Source organism: Marmota marmota, unplaced genomic scaffold (genome assembly GCF_001458135.2).
Source record: "Marmota marmota marmota unplaced genomic scaffold, marMar, whole genome shotgun sequence".
NCBI lineage: Eukaryota > Metazoa > Chordata > Mammalia > Rodentia > Sciuridae > Marmota > Marmota marmota.
Genome location: NW_026000016.1, coordinates 21,801,718 through 21,818,948, shown reverse-complemented (window position 1 = coordinate 21,818,948; position 17,231 = coordinate 21,801,718). Strand labels below are relative to the sequence as shown.

Here is a 17,231-nt window from a genome sequence, read left to right as displayed (position 1 = left end):
TTGGGGGGGGGGGGGGGGGGGCAGGGACTTGAGATTGAACCCAGGGGTACTTAGCCACTGAGCCATATTCTCAGCCCTTTTTTAATTTTTTTAAATTTTGAGACACAGGATTGCTAAGTTGCTTAGGGTCATCCTAAGTTGCTTAGGCTGGGCTTTGAATTTGTGATCCTCCTGCTCAGCCTCCCAAGCTACTGGAATTACAAGTGTGCACCACTGTGCCCAGCTGGAATCTGCATTTTTAATACACAACCTAGCAATAGTGTTGAAGAACCAGGAAACAGAATACCTGGGTCCAAGGCTACCTTGAATTAGTCACTTTTTATTTTCTTGTAGGGCTGGGAATGGAACCCAGGGCCTTGCACATGCCACACAAGCACTCTACTGCTGAGCTGTATCTCCAGACCAAATTGGTTGTGTGGCCCAGTGGTAGAGCACTTGCCTAGTTTGCCCAAGGCCCTAGGTTCAACTCTTAGTACTGCAAGAAGAAGAACAGTCACTTTTTAAACCTCTTTCCTATTCTGTAAAATGGGAGATAATAGTGGCACCTAACTCCTGGGGTTCTTGCATTTAGTGCTTACTAAGATGCCACCACTGGCCCCTTAGTGGCCATGACCATCTTTGAGAAATAGTGATCTTAAAGGGCAGCCTTTCTTACATGCTTTGTTGGTCCCTCAAGTGGTAGGAGCTCAAGAGAGGTGCCTCCTACCTGTCACCCTCACCCCGAGCAGGCTAGGAGGGTTGTGATCACATTGTGCCCATGCTTTACCAATAAAAACCAGCTTTTCCCCCAATCACTTCTAAACACCAGACCTCTCCTGCCCTGCCTGCCTGGAGCTTGGGCCCTCTACTTTCTTTGGCATAACATCAGGGGAGTTTTAAAAAATAATAAATGAAGGAAGGAATCTGCTTCAACAGAGTTGTTTCTGGTGAGGAGGCCATACATATGAATTTCTTTGTGGACTCAAAAGCATATTTTTTGGTTTTCAAATGTTTCTTCCTAAAGAGCTGTTAGGTCCTGATGAGAGCAGACCTATATGCTGGTCAGCAAGTATGGATGGTGAGGACAGTGTTCTTCTCTGTTCAGTGCAGTGTCACATGGAATGAGCATAGCCTTTCTTTAAGCTTACCCTCCCCAATGTGTCCTCAGATATCAGGGAAACTTGGGCAAAGTGCTTTCCAGGGAATATCTTAGCTCTTGGCAGCTGAATGGAGAAATGGAAATTGGAAGGACTTAGTCCTGTTTGGTCCTAGGTGCCCTACCTTTTTGAGCCCACTCTTCTGTTAGCTCCCTTTGTCCTTCGTAGAAGCACCTTTCCATTTCTCTTGAGCATTACCTCCAAGTCTTAGAACAGGCAGCCTCTGAACATTGTTACACTTGTCTGGTCCTCAGGGGCTGACTCTATGGTGTTTGAGATACAAGGACTTCCAGATCTGCTCCTCCATTCACTATGAAGATGAATCACAGGCACCCTAGAGGCATGGGAAGAACACTAGGAGGGAGATTGTAATTTATTAATTCACACCCCAAACAAAACAGTATGCTAACAATGGATGAAAAGAGCCACTAGCATCATCTCCCATCTAAGGCATCAATTTTGAATGTTATAATTTAGCTAGAGAAAATGCAACCAGCTGTTTGTTTTAGGTGCCCCCCCACACACACTTTTAATATTGTTGCAGTGCTGGGACGGAACCCAGGGCCTTGTACATGTCAGGCAAGTGCTCTACCAGTGAGCTGCGGCTCTAGCACTAGGTGCTCTCTCTGAGTAAGAGAATTCATCAATCCTGGAGGGGGGATGTAAGGGGAACTCCTGAGTCTAAGCAGGTGTTCATTTAGGGTGTATCTAGAGAGGCTAAGCCTCACAAATGAGAGGACAACCTTAAAGTTTCTTCTAGAACCCACCTGATAGTTTCTCTCATTTTCATAGATGAAACAACTAAAAGGGAAGAACTACCCCAGGTCTCATGGTGAGTTGGGGCTGTGAAGCTGTGTCCCCTCAAACTGGTTCCCAGCCAGGGCTTGGGGTCATAATACTCTCTTATGGCCTTGGGCTAAACCTAGTCTTGAGGGATTCCAAGTGAAAAGGTGAGAGCCCCTCCCTTGGTAAGGCACCCAGCCCCTCCCTGGAATGGTCTACTCGACCAGGTACTTGCTATTGTCAGGTTAGGTCCCATCTTATATATTCACTTAAGTGGTTACCACTTTCTAGAATGACCACCTCTTTCCATCTCAGCCAGGCAAAATATTACTAACCTGTGAGGCGCACTTCCTGTTTCTCTTACTCCATGAAACCTGAGTCATCCAATGCTAATGGTTGACAGATTTTCTTTTTCTTTCTTTTTTTTTTTTTTAAATATTTATTATTTATTTTCGGCGGACACAACATCTTTGTTTTTTTGTATGTGGTGCTGAGGATTGAACCTAGGCCGCACGCATGCCAGGCAAGCGCGCTACTGCTTGAGCCACATCCCCAGCCCCGATTTTCTTTTTCTTAACTTAGCAGCCATGGTCCTTATTACCTCCCTCCTGGAACTTACTTTTCTTTCTTCTGTTCTTACTCCTGTTTTTCTGATGGACCCTCAATGAGATCTTCTGAGGCTGAGGGGTTTATTGGCTGAAATCCCTGCGAGATTAATGGGGAGCCTTTGCAGTAGGCTTGAGCCAGGAAGGTAAACAGAGGCAGGTCATGCTTCATGCCTATAACTGGGAGAGAGTTAAAGTTCCTATGAGAATACTCCAGGCCACAATGGCTATCTTCAAAAAGAAAAAAAGTGGCAGCCACAGGCGCTGCTAGAGAAATAAACCTGGCTGTCTGGATGGAAGGACCATCTGGAAATCCCATGAATTCCAGGGTGACTTGCCTGGAGATGAGCTTTCAGCAGAAGTTCAGCCCCAACAGTCTGTGGGAGGTTACTGGTGGCTCAACAGATATCCCTGTTCAAGATGTCCCCAATGGGTTGTCCTGTGTCCTTCCCAGACCTGAAGTGTGTGTGTGTTTGGCACTGCACTGGTTTTCATGGGGTTTTGCTGTGTTGGAACTCCATTTGGAACTGCACAATAGTCCTCGGGGCAGGCTTCCCTCCTCTGTGGTCTCTTTGGCATTGGTGCTCCTTGGGGTCCCACCCATAGTGGCCCTTCCACCCACACACTTGCTAGTGTGGGTGCACTTTCTCTTGTGGCTGTGGCTACCACTACTTAGTTCATGATTCTTTTACCCAGACCCTCAGACCTAGATGGGCCCTCAGTGAACTCCCCTTTTTAACCCACAGATACTCCATGGGTTCCTGAAACAAATTCAGTCCTTCCTCTGAACCTTGCTTCTCCTGTCATTCCCAGCTTAGCCCAGTGTGGCAATCATCCTAGGTCCCATCCTTTATTTTATTCTCCATATCAGGTCCCTACATCAGATTATCACCTCATCCTTCTGAACTGTCCTCTTCCCTTTGCAGTCACTGGCCAGACTGAGGGACTTATAAACACAGATCGGATCTGTCATGTGTCTTGACTGTCCTTAAAGAGACAGAGGTCTCCCCCACATGGCATAGGAGACCTTTCACACCACCGCAATCTGACCTGTCCTCTGCCCTTTGCATTCTCTGCCCCACCTGGAAAATCTTGTCTCCAGCAAAATTTCTATCTTCTCTAGAAAACACTTCTGGTCTTTGAGATCTAGGCCCTTCTTTGTATTACCTTTTGACCAATATCTGGATGATACCATTTGTCACCTTGGATGATTTTTGTTGATAGCACAAAAGTATCTCTTACTCATCTTTATATTCCCTGAGTACAAGCCTCCTCAGGCATTCCCACACTTGGCAGTGGCAGCCTCAGGCAGCCCTTGGGAGCTCCTATTCTATAGCAGTCATTTAACATACAGATCTCATGATGGGGAGGACCTGTGTCTGGGTCTTCAGGCTGTCCCATCCACCACCTTAGCCCTCACTGCCTTTGCTTCACAGAGTGATACAGGATCCCTGTGCTCCTTTTCCAGGTGCTTCCTGAGGCAGGGCCATGCTCACATTCATGGCCTCTGACAGCGACGAAGAAGTGTGCAATGAGCGGACATCCCTGATGTCAGCCGAGAGTCCTACACCGCGCTCCTGCCAGGAGGGCAGGCAGGGGCTGGAGGATGGAGAGAACACTGCCCAGTGGGTAGGTCCCACTAGCAGTTGGAGGTCTTAAAACAGGAGCTTGGGGTTCCTAAACTCTATGGATTGGTGTAGTTTGTATTTGAAATGTCCCCCGAAGCCCTGTCCCGTGTGTTAAGGGCTTAGTCCCCAGGGTGGTTCTACTGGGAGGTGCGAGGACCTTTAGGAGGTGGAACCTAGTGGGAGGTCTTCAGGTACCTGGGGTGTGTTCTTGCAGGGAGTAGTGGGACCCCAGCCTCTTCCTCTTCTCTTTCATGGCCTGGCCATGAGGTGGCCTGTTTTGTTCTGCTCTGTGCTTCTGCTGTAATGTGCTTCCTCACTTCAGGCCCAAGGGAATAGGGTCATTTGATCAAGAACTGGAACCTCCGAAACTGGGAGCACAAATAAACCTTTTCTCTTATAAGTTAATTTATCTTAGATGTGTGTTAACAGAGACAGAAGCTAACATGATTGAAAAACAGACATTCCCCAACTGGAGAGAGGAGGGAGTAAATCTGAGAATTGGCCAAGGAAGTAGATTGTCCGCCATGGTGGATCTTGCATCTTTGAGGGATTTCTAAGTAGACTCTCCACACAGTCTAAAATCAGCTGTGAAATGGCCTGGGTGATGCCCTCCATCCCTGCCCCCTTAGATTTACCTTTCTAGTGCAGGTCACTGTTTCCATGGTAACATGAGAGTGAGTTTGGAAGCTAGAACAGGTAACACCAAAGCTTTAGGAAGGTAGGAGGGAAACTTATTTGGATAGGTGTGCAGCCAGACATGATATCCATGAGATGAATCTGCCTAAGTCACCATTGACTCTCCAGCTGGAGGTACTGTCATCTTACCTGCAGCCTCAGGGCAGGAGTGGGGTAGACTTGGGAGAATCACTAAGCTGTGCCATCTGCCTTTCATTAGGCAGAACATCTGAATCTGCCTAAATCCCTTTCTCTGTTTTGCTCATTATTGTAGTTAAAAACCTTTCTTTGTGGACTTTTTTCTTACAGCCAGCTTTAATCCCCTTTGCTGAAATTTGAGCTCATTTCTCCACATTTTTCACGAGCACAGAGCCTGTTGTCCTGAATTCTGAGTGAAATATCACCAGCTCAAGGTCACTGCTCAGCCTTTTCTTGCTATTTTCTTCTTTTATCTCCTGGAGTTTTTGTGCATTTTACTTGTTTGTGTTCCAGTCCTTCAGCTCTCCTTCCCTTAGATAAACAACTAAATTGGAACTCTCTCTGCAAAGAACCAACACGAAGCAACTGTCCTTTTCTGATTTGGTTTCATTTAACTTGTTCTTTTGCTGTTAACCTAATTAACAAGGTAGCTAGTGGCCCTTAATTCCACAATTCCAAAACACTAATTCTTGCCAACCAGTTTCTGCCAGTATGTGTCTGACAGGTATCCTTCCCTCCTTGCTGCTCTCTCATTTGAACTCTCTCACCTATCCAGAGCCCAGCTCTTCTAATTCAGAGCTACAAGTTTACTTCTTGATTTTGTGAGGCAAAAGTTCAAGGTAATTTCTTTCTCTACCAGTTCCTAGTGTCTTATTCACAACCGAAGAAAGTCCCCCTATGTGCTCCTTATTCTAATTAGTGATTTATCGATGGAAAATGTTTGATCCTTTTTCCTCCTACCACCTGGCCTGTCTCCTCCCAGGTCAGTATGACCATTTGAACAGAATTGAGGGGCATCCTGAGTCCCTGTACTTTGGTAGGGAAAATATCTTTTGATGGGTTCCAAATTCATTAGCTGTTGAGTTGTGGACCAGAGACTGCTCTTCTGTGACAGTGGCAGCCTCCCTCTCTTTATTTGTGCTGGTTAGTCCAACTCCATTTTTTCTTTACTATTGTCCTCCCAAATCTTTCATACATCCTAAAAATGCAACACTCACACATCTCAATTACAGCTCTTAAATTGCTGCTTATACCTAGAAAACATCATTCAGCTTCTCATTTCTGATTTCAAAATCCCTGCCCTACATCACCAGTTCATCATGTGGGGCAGGCACTCCATGGTCCTCAAGATGTGGTTTCCCACAGAGGAGCCAAGATAGCGAGGAGGACTGCGAGGAGGACCCTGACCACTATGACTGCAGCAGGGTCCCTGGACGGCCACCAGGCCTGGAGGAAGAGCTGACCCTCAAATATGGGGCGAAGCACGTTATCATGCTGTTTGTGCCTGTCACACTGTGCATGATTGTCGTGGTGGCTACCATCAAGTCCGTGCGCTTCTACACAGAGAAGAATGGACAGCTGTGAGTTGGGGGCCTGGGCAGCGTGGGGTGGAGTGGCAATAGAGTGGAGATGGGTTTGGGGTGGTTGTGGCTTCCTTTGGCCACTGCATCTGCAGCTGCATGCCATTGACAGTGAAGAGTAGGAACAGAGGGCTACCTGTGTTCATACCCCGACCCATTGCCTCCTGGCAGTGACTTGCCTGGGCATGCTTCTCAGCTTCCTTCTCTGTGTCGGAGTTTAATAATGGGGCTACCTGGAGAATTAAGCAAGTGAATAACATAGAAGGCAAGCTCTGGCCACACAGCACTGAGCTCCATGTTCCAAAACCCAGGTCTCTCTGTTCCCTTGGATATAAATTGATGGTGTTAGATCAGATGATTTCTGAGCTTCCAACCTGGAGAGAAAGATTTACAGGGCCCTTTGTTGATGGCAGTAAACTTGACACATACATGCAGATGTTGCAGCATAAACAGGAACTTCCCTTCTGACTTCCCTGTGCCCATCACTGTTCAGAGCCTTCTCTAAACATCTGGGGGTTTTAGTTGGAAACTTATTTGGGTTTGATTTTGGGTTTTTAAAAGAAGGAACGAAGCACCACCCTCAGGAAGCTTATACCTGTTGGGGACTCAGAGCAGCACAGGTGAAAAGCATTGAGAGGATTGGCCCAGCAGATGCTCCTGGAAGTCCAGGCTGGGAATAGCAGGTTCTTGTGCCCCACCAGGGCTCCAGTGGGTGGGGATGGGGGAACAGCTCTGGATAAGTCCTAGTCTGGGTGGAGCTGATGAAGAAGTGTGGATGTGAGACACCATTGGATCTGTAGGGACCAGGGCTGACAGAGAGAAGCACCTCCAGGAGGGATTTAATTTGGGTGGCAAGGAGAGGTGTTGATGCGGTCATCTAGTCCATGCTCCCTCTGCTCCAGACATGAAGCTGCAAGCCACAGGTACATGGTCAGGATTCTGGCAAAGGACCCAGCAGTCAGGGACTGCTCATGATGGTGGAAGCACTCCTGTCATGAGGGCTGTGCTGAAGCAGTGTGGGAATGTCCAGGCACCCACAGTGGCTCCGAGCATCGCTCAGGGTTGGGGGGTGTTACAGAGCAGGCAGGAACCAAGACCACCAGCCTGTTGCCTTCCCAGCATCTACACTCCCTTCACCGAGGACACTCCCTCAGTGGGCCAGCGCCTCCTCAACTCTGTGCTGAACACCCTCATCATGATCAGTGTCATCGTGGTCATGACCATCTTCCTGGTGGTGCTGTACAAGTACCGCTGCTACAAGGTGAGGCCCGTACACCCTCTGCCCATCTTTCCCTCCTCCTGTCTCTCCTCTCCTCTCCTCTCCATAGCACCTGCCCAATGGGACCCACTGTACAGTAACATTTTTTGAGGGGTACTAGAAATTGAACATAGGGCCTCACAAATGCTAGGAAGTCCTCTACCACTGAGCTACATCCCCAGCCCTCACAACAATCTTTTTTTTAAAAAAAACTTTTAGAGCCCTATCTTTTCTGGGAAATAGACTGTTTCGGGCATTCTTTCCCACCCTACTCCTGTCTCTCACCATGGATTACCTAAAACTATTGTTTTTTAAACTTTCATGGGTACAGTGATGCATACCTATAGTCACAGCAGTTTGGGAGGCTGAAGCAGAAGGATCACAAGTTTGAGGCCAGCCTCAGCAACTTAGAAAGACACTGTGTCAAAACTTTTTAAAGGGGTGGGGGTATAGCTCAATGGAGAGGTTTAATCCCAGTACTGCCAAAAATACAAAACAAAAACACACAAACTTTATTCCACTTACTGAGTTCCTCTTTTTAATGTTCCAAGTGTCAGTTCTCCCATTCAGAAGGTAATTTTGTTTTGTTTCTCCTCCTGAAGTTCTATTTTAGGTTTCCTTCACCCTGACACTTCCCCTCTGGGTTTATTTTTATTTTTCCATTTCCCTTTTGGACAGGGATGATCAGATGCTATGCTGAGGCTTTCAGCTCTGGGAAGTGTTTGGGTTGGACCCACCTGCAGCCACTGAGCCGCCCCTGGGAGTAGCTGTGTCATGCCTGGCCCCACTTGTGGGTAGCTCCTGTCCCCAAAGATGCTATAAGCTCTTAGACACTGGTTTTAGGCAGAAGGCTTTACAACCCTAAAGATTGAAAGGAAGTTAAGCTAGGCATTACCTAATTGAAAACTGCACACAAGCTTGGCCCATTGCTTTGTATTTAGGCAGCTGCTGTTCATGGAGCCCGGAGAGAGGAGAAGCAGAAAGACTGGGGTCTGCAGGGATGAGACAGGTGGTGCAGGCAGGGAGCCGAGCAGTCCCAGGGAGAGTGACATGGGCATGAGCCATGGGAAGGACTATCAGGAAATGCCCCTGAGCTGCAACTTATGGATAAATAACAGTTGTCTGTGTAAATGAGGCAGACCTTTAGTATTGAAGCAGGAAGGTCACAGGAATGGTGGGAAGAGGTAGAGGGCTGCTCATTTTGGAGCAGAACATATGGCATGTGGGTAAACAAGCTAGAAACAGCGTGGGGAGCATGGAATACTGGCCCTGTTATGGCCAGTAGATGTCAGGTGGCCAGGCCCAGAGACCACGAAGAAGTGGCTTAACCATCTTTCAGTAAGGTATTCTTGGAGATGTGACAAACAGGAGATAATTGTGACCCATGTGGGCCGGTGGTAGTTGCAATAAAGAGTATGAACAAGTTCCCTCTTGACCTGGCATGCAGCAGAGCCTTGGTGGCCACTTTCCACCAGGTAGACCAGGTTTCTGCTGGGGTCCTCATGGACCAAGCTGCTAAGTGATGAGCTGGTCCTCAGAGATGAGACTGCAAGGAAGTGACACCACTGTACCACTGAGGACTAGCTGAGGATCTGGTTTAGGATCAGGCCCACCGTTGTTTTTTGACCTCTCCATGCTGGGCCAACAGAAGATAGACCTATTTGTAGACCCTTGGGTAGGAGGGGACTTTCAAAAATAGTACCTCAAGGGGCTGGGGCTGTAGCTCAGTGGCAGAGTGCTTGCCTAGCATGTATGAGGCACTGGGTTCGATCCTCGGCACCACATAAAAATAAACAATGGTATGATGTCCACCTATGACTACAAAAAAAAAAAATTTTTTTAAATAGTCCTTAGATAGGCCTGCCTGACCACTTAACGCTGAAATTACACCCCAGTGAGTCTTCTGTCACTTTTCCTACTGATCTTTTTTTCCCCCTTAACCCTTATCAGTACCCATTAATATTGTGCCTATTCCATTTATGTGATATTTGAATTCCCTTCATCCTAGAATATACTCATGAACAGAGACTTCATTGGTTCTCTCTCCAGAGCCTAGAATGGTGCCCGGCAAGTAGGAGATACTAAGAGAGTTAGTGCTGAAGTGTGGCGAGCACAAGGCTGAGGCTCATCTCCCTCAGACAACTGCAGGGTGACCTAAGAAAGACCTCCTTCTCTGTAAGATGGCCACCTGACACTTTCCCACACGTTCATGAAGTAGCCTATATAAAAAGGACACCCAGCCTAAGCAGCAGTCCTAGCAGCCTGGGGGCTTGTGGTCTGGGGAGCTTGGGAATCTCTTTTCATGGTCCTCCTATTTCTTTTGTCTAGTTCATCCATGGCTGGTTGATCATGTCCTCTCTGATGTTGCTGTTCCTATTCACTTACATCTACCTCGGGTAAGTGGTAGTTGGTGAGCAGCAGGGTCCCTGGGGACCCCTTCCAGCATAAGTGGATATGAAAGACCTGGGTAGGGAAAGATGGCTCTTGAGCTCCAGCTCTCCCCAGAATCAGCTCTTCTAAGAGTCCAGGCCTCTAGGTTCCTTTTGCACAGACCTTAACAGAGGAGTAGGGCTCCAGTGTGGACCACATCTTTCTGATTCCTGATTTAAACCATCATGGAGCGGCTCTCTGTTACCACCAAGAGGGACAGAAGCCCCTCAAATTTTACATTCCAATTTTGGGCTAGGTCTGGATACTTATATAATTTATGGGGGAAAAAAAACTGTCTACCCTGTTGTCCTTTGATTTGGTTTATTAGCCTCACCAGGGACACAAAGAACATTTCCCCGGGCTTTTTCCATAAGCAGAGCATCTTCTAAGTGGTGCCAGTGAACGTTTATATGAGCCATTCCAAGCATGAGTCATTGCTTTATTCCCCATCCTATTCCAGAAACAAATATTTTAAGTGCTTGGTTGTAGGATCAGTGGAACTGGGGTACGGGACCCAGGTTATCAAAACCTAGATTGGGACTTAATGGCTGAGGAACAGAGGATGTTAACCATGCAGGATGTGACATCTCCACTGAGTTTCCCACCCCATGGCTCAACCTTGGTCCTGCAGAGAAGTGCTCAAGACCTACAATGTGGCCATGGACTACCCCACCCTCTTCCTGACTGTCTGGAACTTCGGGGCAGTAGGCATGGTGTGCATCCACTGGAAGGGCCCCCTGGTGCTGCAGCAGGCCTACCTCATCATGATCAGTGCCCTCATGGCCTTGGTATTCATCAAGTACCTCCCAGAGTGGTCTGCGTGGGTCATCCTGGGTGCCATCTCTGTGTATGGTAGGTGGAGGTGAGCCTGGCAGTGGGCAGGGGGTGATGCCTAGGACTGAGACACTGTCAGTACTGCAGAAGAATGGCAGGTGTCGAAATGCTCAGACCCACCCTGAGGAGGCCTTGTAGGAAACTCTTCTTTGTAAAACATCGGGGTCCCATGGACACATGTTTTTCTAACCAGTAATCACCACACACCTTATTTTCATTCTTATTCTCATGATTATTGAGCATGCCACTGTAAGCACTGGACACACTAAAAGCTCTGTTCCCAAGAATAACCCAAAGTACCTTGAATACCTTAACTACTCAAAATGCTAGCTGTTGTTTAATTAATATTAGTATGATTATTATTGCCAATATTGACATTCCTGTTTTAAGGCTAAGAAATTTAAGACTCAGCCAGGCATGGTGGTGCACGTCTGTAATGGCTCAGGAGGCTGAGACAGGAGGATCGTGAGTTCAAAGCCAGCCTCAGCAACAGCGAGCCACTAAGCAACTCAGTGAGACCCTGTCTCTAAATAAAATACAAAACAGGGCTAGGAATGTGGCTCAGTGGTTGAGTGCCCCTGAGTTCAATCCCTGGTACCCCCTGCAAAAAAGAAAAAAAAGAAATTTGAGACTCAGAGAAGTGAGACTTCCAAGCCTGTCCTCTGGGTCTCAGGTTCACAGCTCTTTCTTGTTTGGTTTACTGCTTTAGGCCCTGCTCTGGGATCCAGCCAGTACAAGATTCTAGATATGATCAGAAATTGATGAGGTTGGGTAGCTAGCCCAGTGGCAGTGAACATTCTGGCAGCTCTACTCTGGGGATCCTGGTGATAGAGAGCTGACTCCTCTCTGGGGCTCCTTGGGAATAAATGTCTTTTTTAAAATGACAAGGACGTGTCTGTTTTCCCAGATCTTGTGGCTGTGTTATGTCCTAAAGGGCCACTGAGAATGCTGGTGGAAACTGCCCAGGAGAGGAATGAACCCATATTTCCTGCCTTGATATACTCATGTAAGTGGGCACTCATATCTCTGCTTGACCAAGGAATCAGCAGGCAACCTAAAGTGGGGATAGGGGCACTTGGCCTTGGCTTTCAGAGTTGACAAGAGACACTCTTTCCCTGACTGAAGGAGGGGATCCTGCCTTGGTGATACCAGGAAGCTGTGTACCTTCAAAGACCACAGTGAGCTGTATCTTGCTGTCACAGAAGAAGCATCATGGGAAGTCAAAGGAACTCTGAGGGGGCCTGGAGTCAGCCCTGTGACTGCATCCCATTTATCACTCAGTGGTGGTGCGGGCCATGCTCTCAGGATCCTCTGTAGCCCTGAAACCACCCCCTCAGCCTTTTAGGCTCCTGAGGAAAGACTTTGGAGAAGGATTTTTCAGGGTAGGGATCTGGGGGAAGGGAGCTCCTGTCTCTCCCTGGGCTTCCTTGACAGCAGCATGGCTCAGAAGTTAGTCATCTTTGAAGGAAAGGCACATAGAATCTCCCTTGACTTGGGGTTTAGGAATTTGTATTTATATGTGCATTCAACAAATGTCCCTAGTATTCATGAAGTCCCTACTTTATGGCTAGGCATTGAGGGTCTAGCAGGCCTGGAGCCTCATGGAGCTTATGTCCCTGTGGTTTGACCACCTCTTGTCTATTGATGGTGGGGTGCTGCCCCCGACCCTCACAGGCAGCTGAACTTAAGGTCGCTCGTGTGAATTTCCAAGGACACCAAATAAAACACAGACACACACTTTACCTTTAAACAAGCTTCAGGACGGCTTCTCCGCTCTCAGCCTCAGGCTCCCCAAATGGGAGAGCAAGAGAAAGTCACGAGAGGCTGGCGAGAGAGAGCACATTTGGAAGTGGGCTTTTATTGGGGAGACCCTTATCTTAGAAATTTCCATCCAAAAGCCAGAAGGGGCAGGGTTACAAGGAACAGGGGAGTGTAATTCAAATCAAGGGGTGTCGCCTACATCTGAAGACACACCCTCAACTTCCTGAACTGGGACAACGCCCAGATCACTATGTAGTGATGGTCAAAGCCTCTTGATTCAGGATGGAAGGCGTGAGTCATTCAGAGTGGCTCCCCACAGTGGGGCTTGTTTAAGTAAAAGCAGGAATTTCTGGGACCTGCAGTATCCTGAGAAACAATTTATAGAATGACTTCAGTACTAGATAATTTGGCATGAATGAGGACCCAAGCTTGTAATGGAGAATTACCATCAGCATGGCCTGAAAGCACATTCCAGGAATCTTCCAAGGAGAGCAGAGACCATGTATGGAAAGACTGAGACAGTGCTAGTGCTGAGTGCTCCAGGGCTCTGGGGAGTCACCTGTGGATAGATGAAGTCCTTGCTCTACTAGAGCTTACATTCCAGGAAGGGAGAGGAACAGGAACAAAATAGATAAAAACATAAGTCAGGAGGTAATGAGTGCTCTGTAGAAAAAGCAGGATAAGAGACTAAGGATCTGAGGAGCATAGGGTGATACTCCTTTACATAAGATGGTCAGGTGATATTTGACCAGTCACTAGACTTAGGTAAAGGAGGGTGCTGTATGGAAATCTGGGGGCCAGCGTCCCAGGTCAGAGGGACAGCAGTAAGTGCAAAGGTGCTAGATGGACATGGGCCAGGTGCTCAAGGAGCACCCAGAGACCAGAGTAGCTGGAGCAGAGATAATGAAGGGGAGAGGGGAGGGTCCAGATCACTTTAACCCCTGAAGGCCACAGTGAGGATTTGGCTCTTACTCATTAATGGTATGTAAAGGTTTTGGGCTGACCTGACTTGATATTTTAACAGGATCACACAGGTTGGTGTTGGAGAACACAGTGTTGGAGGGACAAGAGCAGAAGCAGGATCCAGTTTTGAGGGCTGAATGGACTGAATAATAACCCAGGAGAGAGAGGATGGGTTTTGGAAGTGGGGGCAGCAGTATAGACAGCGAGTTGTAGTAGGCTTCTGGAGATGTTTTGGAAGCAGAGTTGGTGAGGGTTGTTGATGGGTAGGGTGTGTATAGTGGGCCAAAGAGAGTAAAGGATGATGTCTGTGATTTGAACCTGATAAACCTCTGCTGAGAGGGAGCAGACCGGTAGCAGTTGCAGGAGTGCTGAAAGTTTGCTCTGGTGCATGTTGAGTGTGAGGCACTCGCTGGACCTCCCAGTGGAGAGTTGTAGACACAGAGTAGTTAAGTTCAGGGGACAGTATCCAGGCTAGAGGGAGAGAGCACGATTTAGTTAGTCTCACGTGATCCAGCAGTCCCTCTTCTGGGTATGTACCCAAGAGAACCGAGAGCAAGTTGTTACCTATTAACCTATAGTTACCCTACTATGCCAAAAAAGAACCAATAGCAGTCTCTCCACTCTGTTTGGCCCACTAATGAACTTTCGCTTCTTCCCCTTGCTCTTCCCAGTCTCACATAACCTCCATTCCATTCCATTCTTCTACAAGATTGACTTGATAGTTTCCATAAATGAGTGAGAACATTGGATATTTTATCTTTCTATCCCTGGCTTATTTCACTTAATATAATGACCTGTGGTCCACCTGTGTTGCTGTGCTGTAGTCCCAGACTTTTTTTGTTTGTTTGTTTGTTTTCTGTTTCTTTTTATTTATTTAGTATTATTTTGGTGACATGGTATTTCATGCACAGTCTGGTCTCAAATGCACAAGTTCAGGTGATCCTCCTGCCTCAGCCTCTCAAGTAGCTGGGACTATAGGTGCACATCACCTGTGCAAAAAAACCCTGGGTTGGGTTTTTTTATTTTTTTTATTTATTTCTGTAAAGGAAGCTGTTGGCATTCTGATGGGAATATTGAATCTATAGATTGCTTTGAGTAGTATGGTCATTTAAACAATTTTGATTTTTTTAATCCATGAACATAGGATATCTTTCCATATTTTGGTGTCCCCTATAATTTTTCTCATCAGTGTTTTACAGTTTTCATTGTAGAAATATCTCACTTCCTTGGTTAAATTTATTCCAAAGTGGTTTTTTTTATAATTTTTTTATAATTTTATAATTTTTTACAGTATAAAAAATACCTTAATTTTTTTTCAGCATTATTGTGTGTAAAAGTGCTACAGTGTGTTTTTTTGTATGTTGATTTTTACATCCTACAACTTGACTGAATTTGTTTATAAGTTCTGCAAGCATTTTTGATGAAGTAGTAGGTTTTGCTATATGTAAAATCATGTTGTCTGAAAACATGAATAATTTAACTTTTTCTTTTCCAACTTGGATGCCTTGTATTTTTTTTTTCCCTCATCTAATTGTTCTTGCTAAGACCAAAAGGAAAAGGAAGGAAATTTTGACACATGATACAACATGGATAAACCTTGAGGGCTTTCTGCACAATAATTAAACGAATGATAAAGACAAACATGATCCTCTCATATGAGGTATCTAGAGTAGTCAAACACAGAGACAGTAGGATGAGTGGCAGTAACAAGCAGCAGGAGAGGGTAAAGGGAAAATGTTTAATGGACACAGAGTTTCAGTTTTGCAAGATGGAAGCCTCCTGAAGATCGTTGCACAGCGATGTGAACTGTACATTTAGAAATAGTTAACATGTTAACATTTTATGTTATAAGGTTTTTGTTAAGACAGTTTTAAAAACAGCACAATTATTTTACCAAATTATTCACTGATGTTACTGTGAGGAGGGGGAAAAAAGACAAAAAATGATAGTCTGTCCACAGTTGGACAGTGAGTTGGTACCCCTCTCCCAGCAACTTCTAATAGTGGAGCCTGAACAAATACCCAGAGATTGGAGAGCCTCATACAGTTTTTCTAGGAACAGACTGAATCACTTCTCCCCAGGTGGGTGCAGCCACTGCTCAGCACTGCCTGAGGTGTGACCCTTTTCTCCTTCCCCTAGCCGCCATGGTGTGGACAGTGGGCATGGCAAAGCTGGACCCCTCCTCTCAGGGAGCCCTCCAGCTTCCCTACGACCCGGAGATGGGTGAGTTATGGGGGTGGGGGACTGACAGCCTCTCATCACTAGAGGGCAGCTCCATACCTGTACCCAGCTCTGCCTGGCCTGGCCTGGCCTTTCCAGGAAGCAAAGTTCAGGAGTACAGAGCGATGTCATCTGAAAGCCAGCCCCCTAGGCACAGGCATCTCAGAGATTGAAGATCCTGGGCTGCAGCCCCTTCTGCTTCATTTCTGATGGTTGGGGCTGGCAGGGGAGGGGCAGAAAACCCTGAGATCAGCCAGTGGTACTGGTGGTGGGGGCTTTCTGGAACTTTGTTTCCAGGGCCTGGGGAACCCTCTGACTGGCTTTTCTCTCTCTCCTTTACCCCCACCTCATGACAATAATGGGCACACAGAAGAAGACTCCTATGACAGTTTTGGGGAGCCCTCATACCCTGAAGTCTTTGAACCCCACCTGCCTGGCTACCCGGGGGAGGAGCTGGAAGAAGAGGAGGAAAGTAAGGTGCCCGTATTCAGATGGTCTGCTCTAGCCGTGGGCAGGGTAGAGGTGGGGCTCCCTGAAATCTGGGTGGAGGAGGGTATGAGAAAAGAAGCCCTTTATTTATCAAAGGTATCTATGAAAATCAAGGAGAAACTGCAAAGCCAAAGTCTCTCTCATTGCCAGGCCCTGGGCCTTTTCCATGCAGGCTAACCTGTATATTTGTCAGATGTGTTTTAAGCGTCCACTGTGTATACCTGTGCTGTGCTGTGCTAGGTGAGGCCCTGCTATGGTGGATCCCAGGGGCTAACAGGGCACAGGTGCTAATCATACTATAAAAGCCAATAAGGACTGAGGGAGACCAATGGGGTGCCAGGAGAATGGAAGGCAGGTTTCCTGATGGTCATAGAGTTCCATGAGGGGGTAACTTCTGAGCTCAGCTCCTGTGGGTGAGTCATAGCTGTAACTAGAAGAGGGGAGCACAGGGGGGCATTTCCCAGGGATCGGAACCTGAGGCAGACAGCAGCATGTTGAGTTAGAGGAAGTGAGGGCAGGACACTGAGACTGGCAGTGCAGATGAGGTGGGGAGGCTGGGGGTTCTCATCTATATCTCGGGAGCAGTGAGAGCCTTCAGGAGGATTTGAACTGTATGGGAGATTGACATGACTGGCGGAGCAGAGTAGTGGCCTGTGGAGACCTCTTTCTGGAAGCATATCCTTGGGTGGTTTGTAGGTCATCATCCTAACGTCTTGTGTAGAGGCAGATGGGTATGGGCTCTTGGGCTCAGAAGGTGGGTCATAGCAGGTGACAGTACTGCCACTACATTGGGCCACTGTGAGAGTTGGGGTAATAGCTTCCCCAGGCAGAGGCCAGTGTGGCTGGACATGAAGAGTTTGAGGATGGGCCTGGAGACATAGTGATGCAGC

The 17,231-nt window shown here is 47.2% G+C and overlaps 1 protein-coding gene across 10 annotated transcripts in view; it reads left to right on the top strand.

The window, feature by feature from the left end:
* The window catches only part of Psen2 (presenilin 2), a 28,062-nt gene that overhangs the window by 7,264 nt on the left and 3,567 nt on the right, over nt 1-17,231 (top strand). For 4 of the 10 annotated variants that reach the window (XM_015483575.2, XM_048809287.1, XM_015483576.2 and 1 more), the window contains 8 exons: nt 3,993-4,153; nt 6,172-6,386; nt 7,506-7,647; nt 9,973-10,040; nt 10,706-10,926; nt 11,816-11,914; nt 15,772-15,855; nt 16,223-16,324. In XM_015483575.2, the coding sequence (XP_015339061.1) occupies nt 4,013-4,153; nt 6,172-6,386; nt 7,506-7,647; nt 9,973-10,040; nt 10,706-10,926; nt 11,816-11,914; nt 15,772-15,855; nt 16,223-16,324 (1,072 nt within the window). In that variant the 5' untranslated portion in view covers nt 3,993-4,012. Of the gene's footprint in view, nt 1-1,928; nt 1,969-3,992; nt 4,154-6,171; nt 6,387-7,505; nt 7,648-9,972; nt 10,041-10,705; nt 10,927-11,815; nt 11,915-15,771; nt 15,856-16,222; nt 16,330-17,231 lie in introns of all 10 variants that reach the window. The other 6 variants (XM_048809286.1, XR_007349741.1, XR_007349740.1 and 3 more) reach the window with 6 other exon arrangements.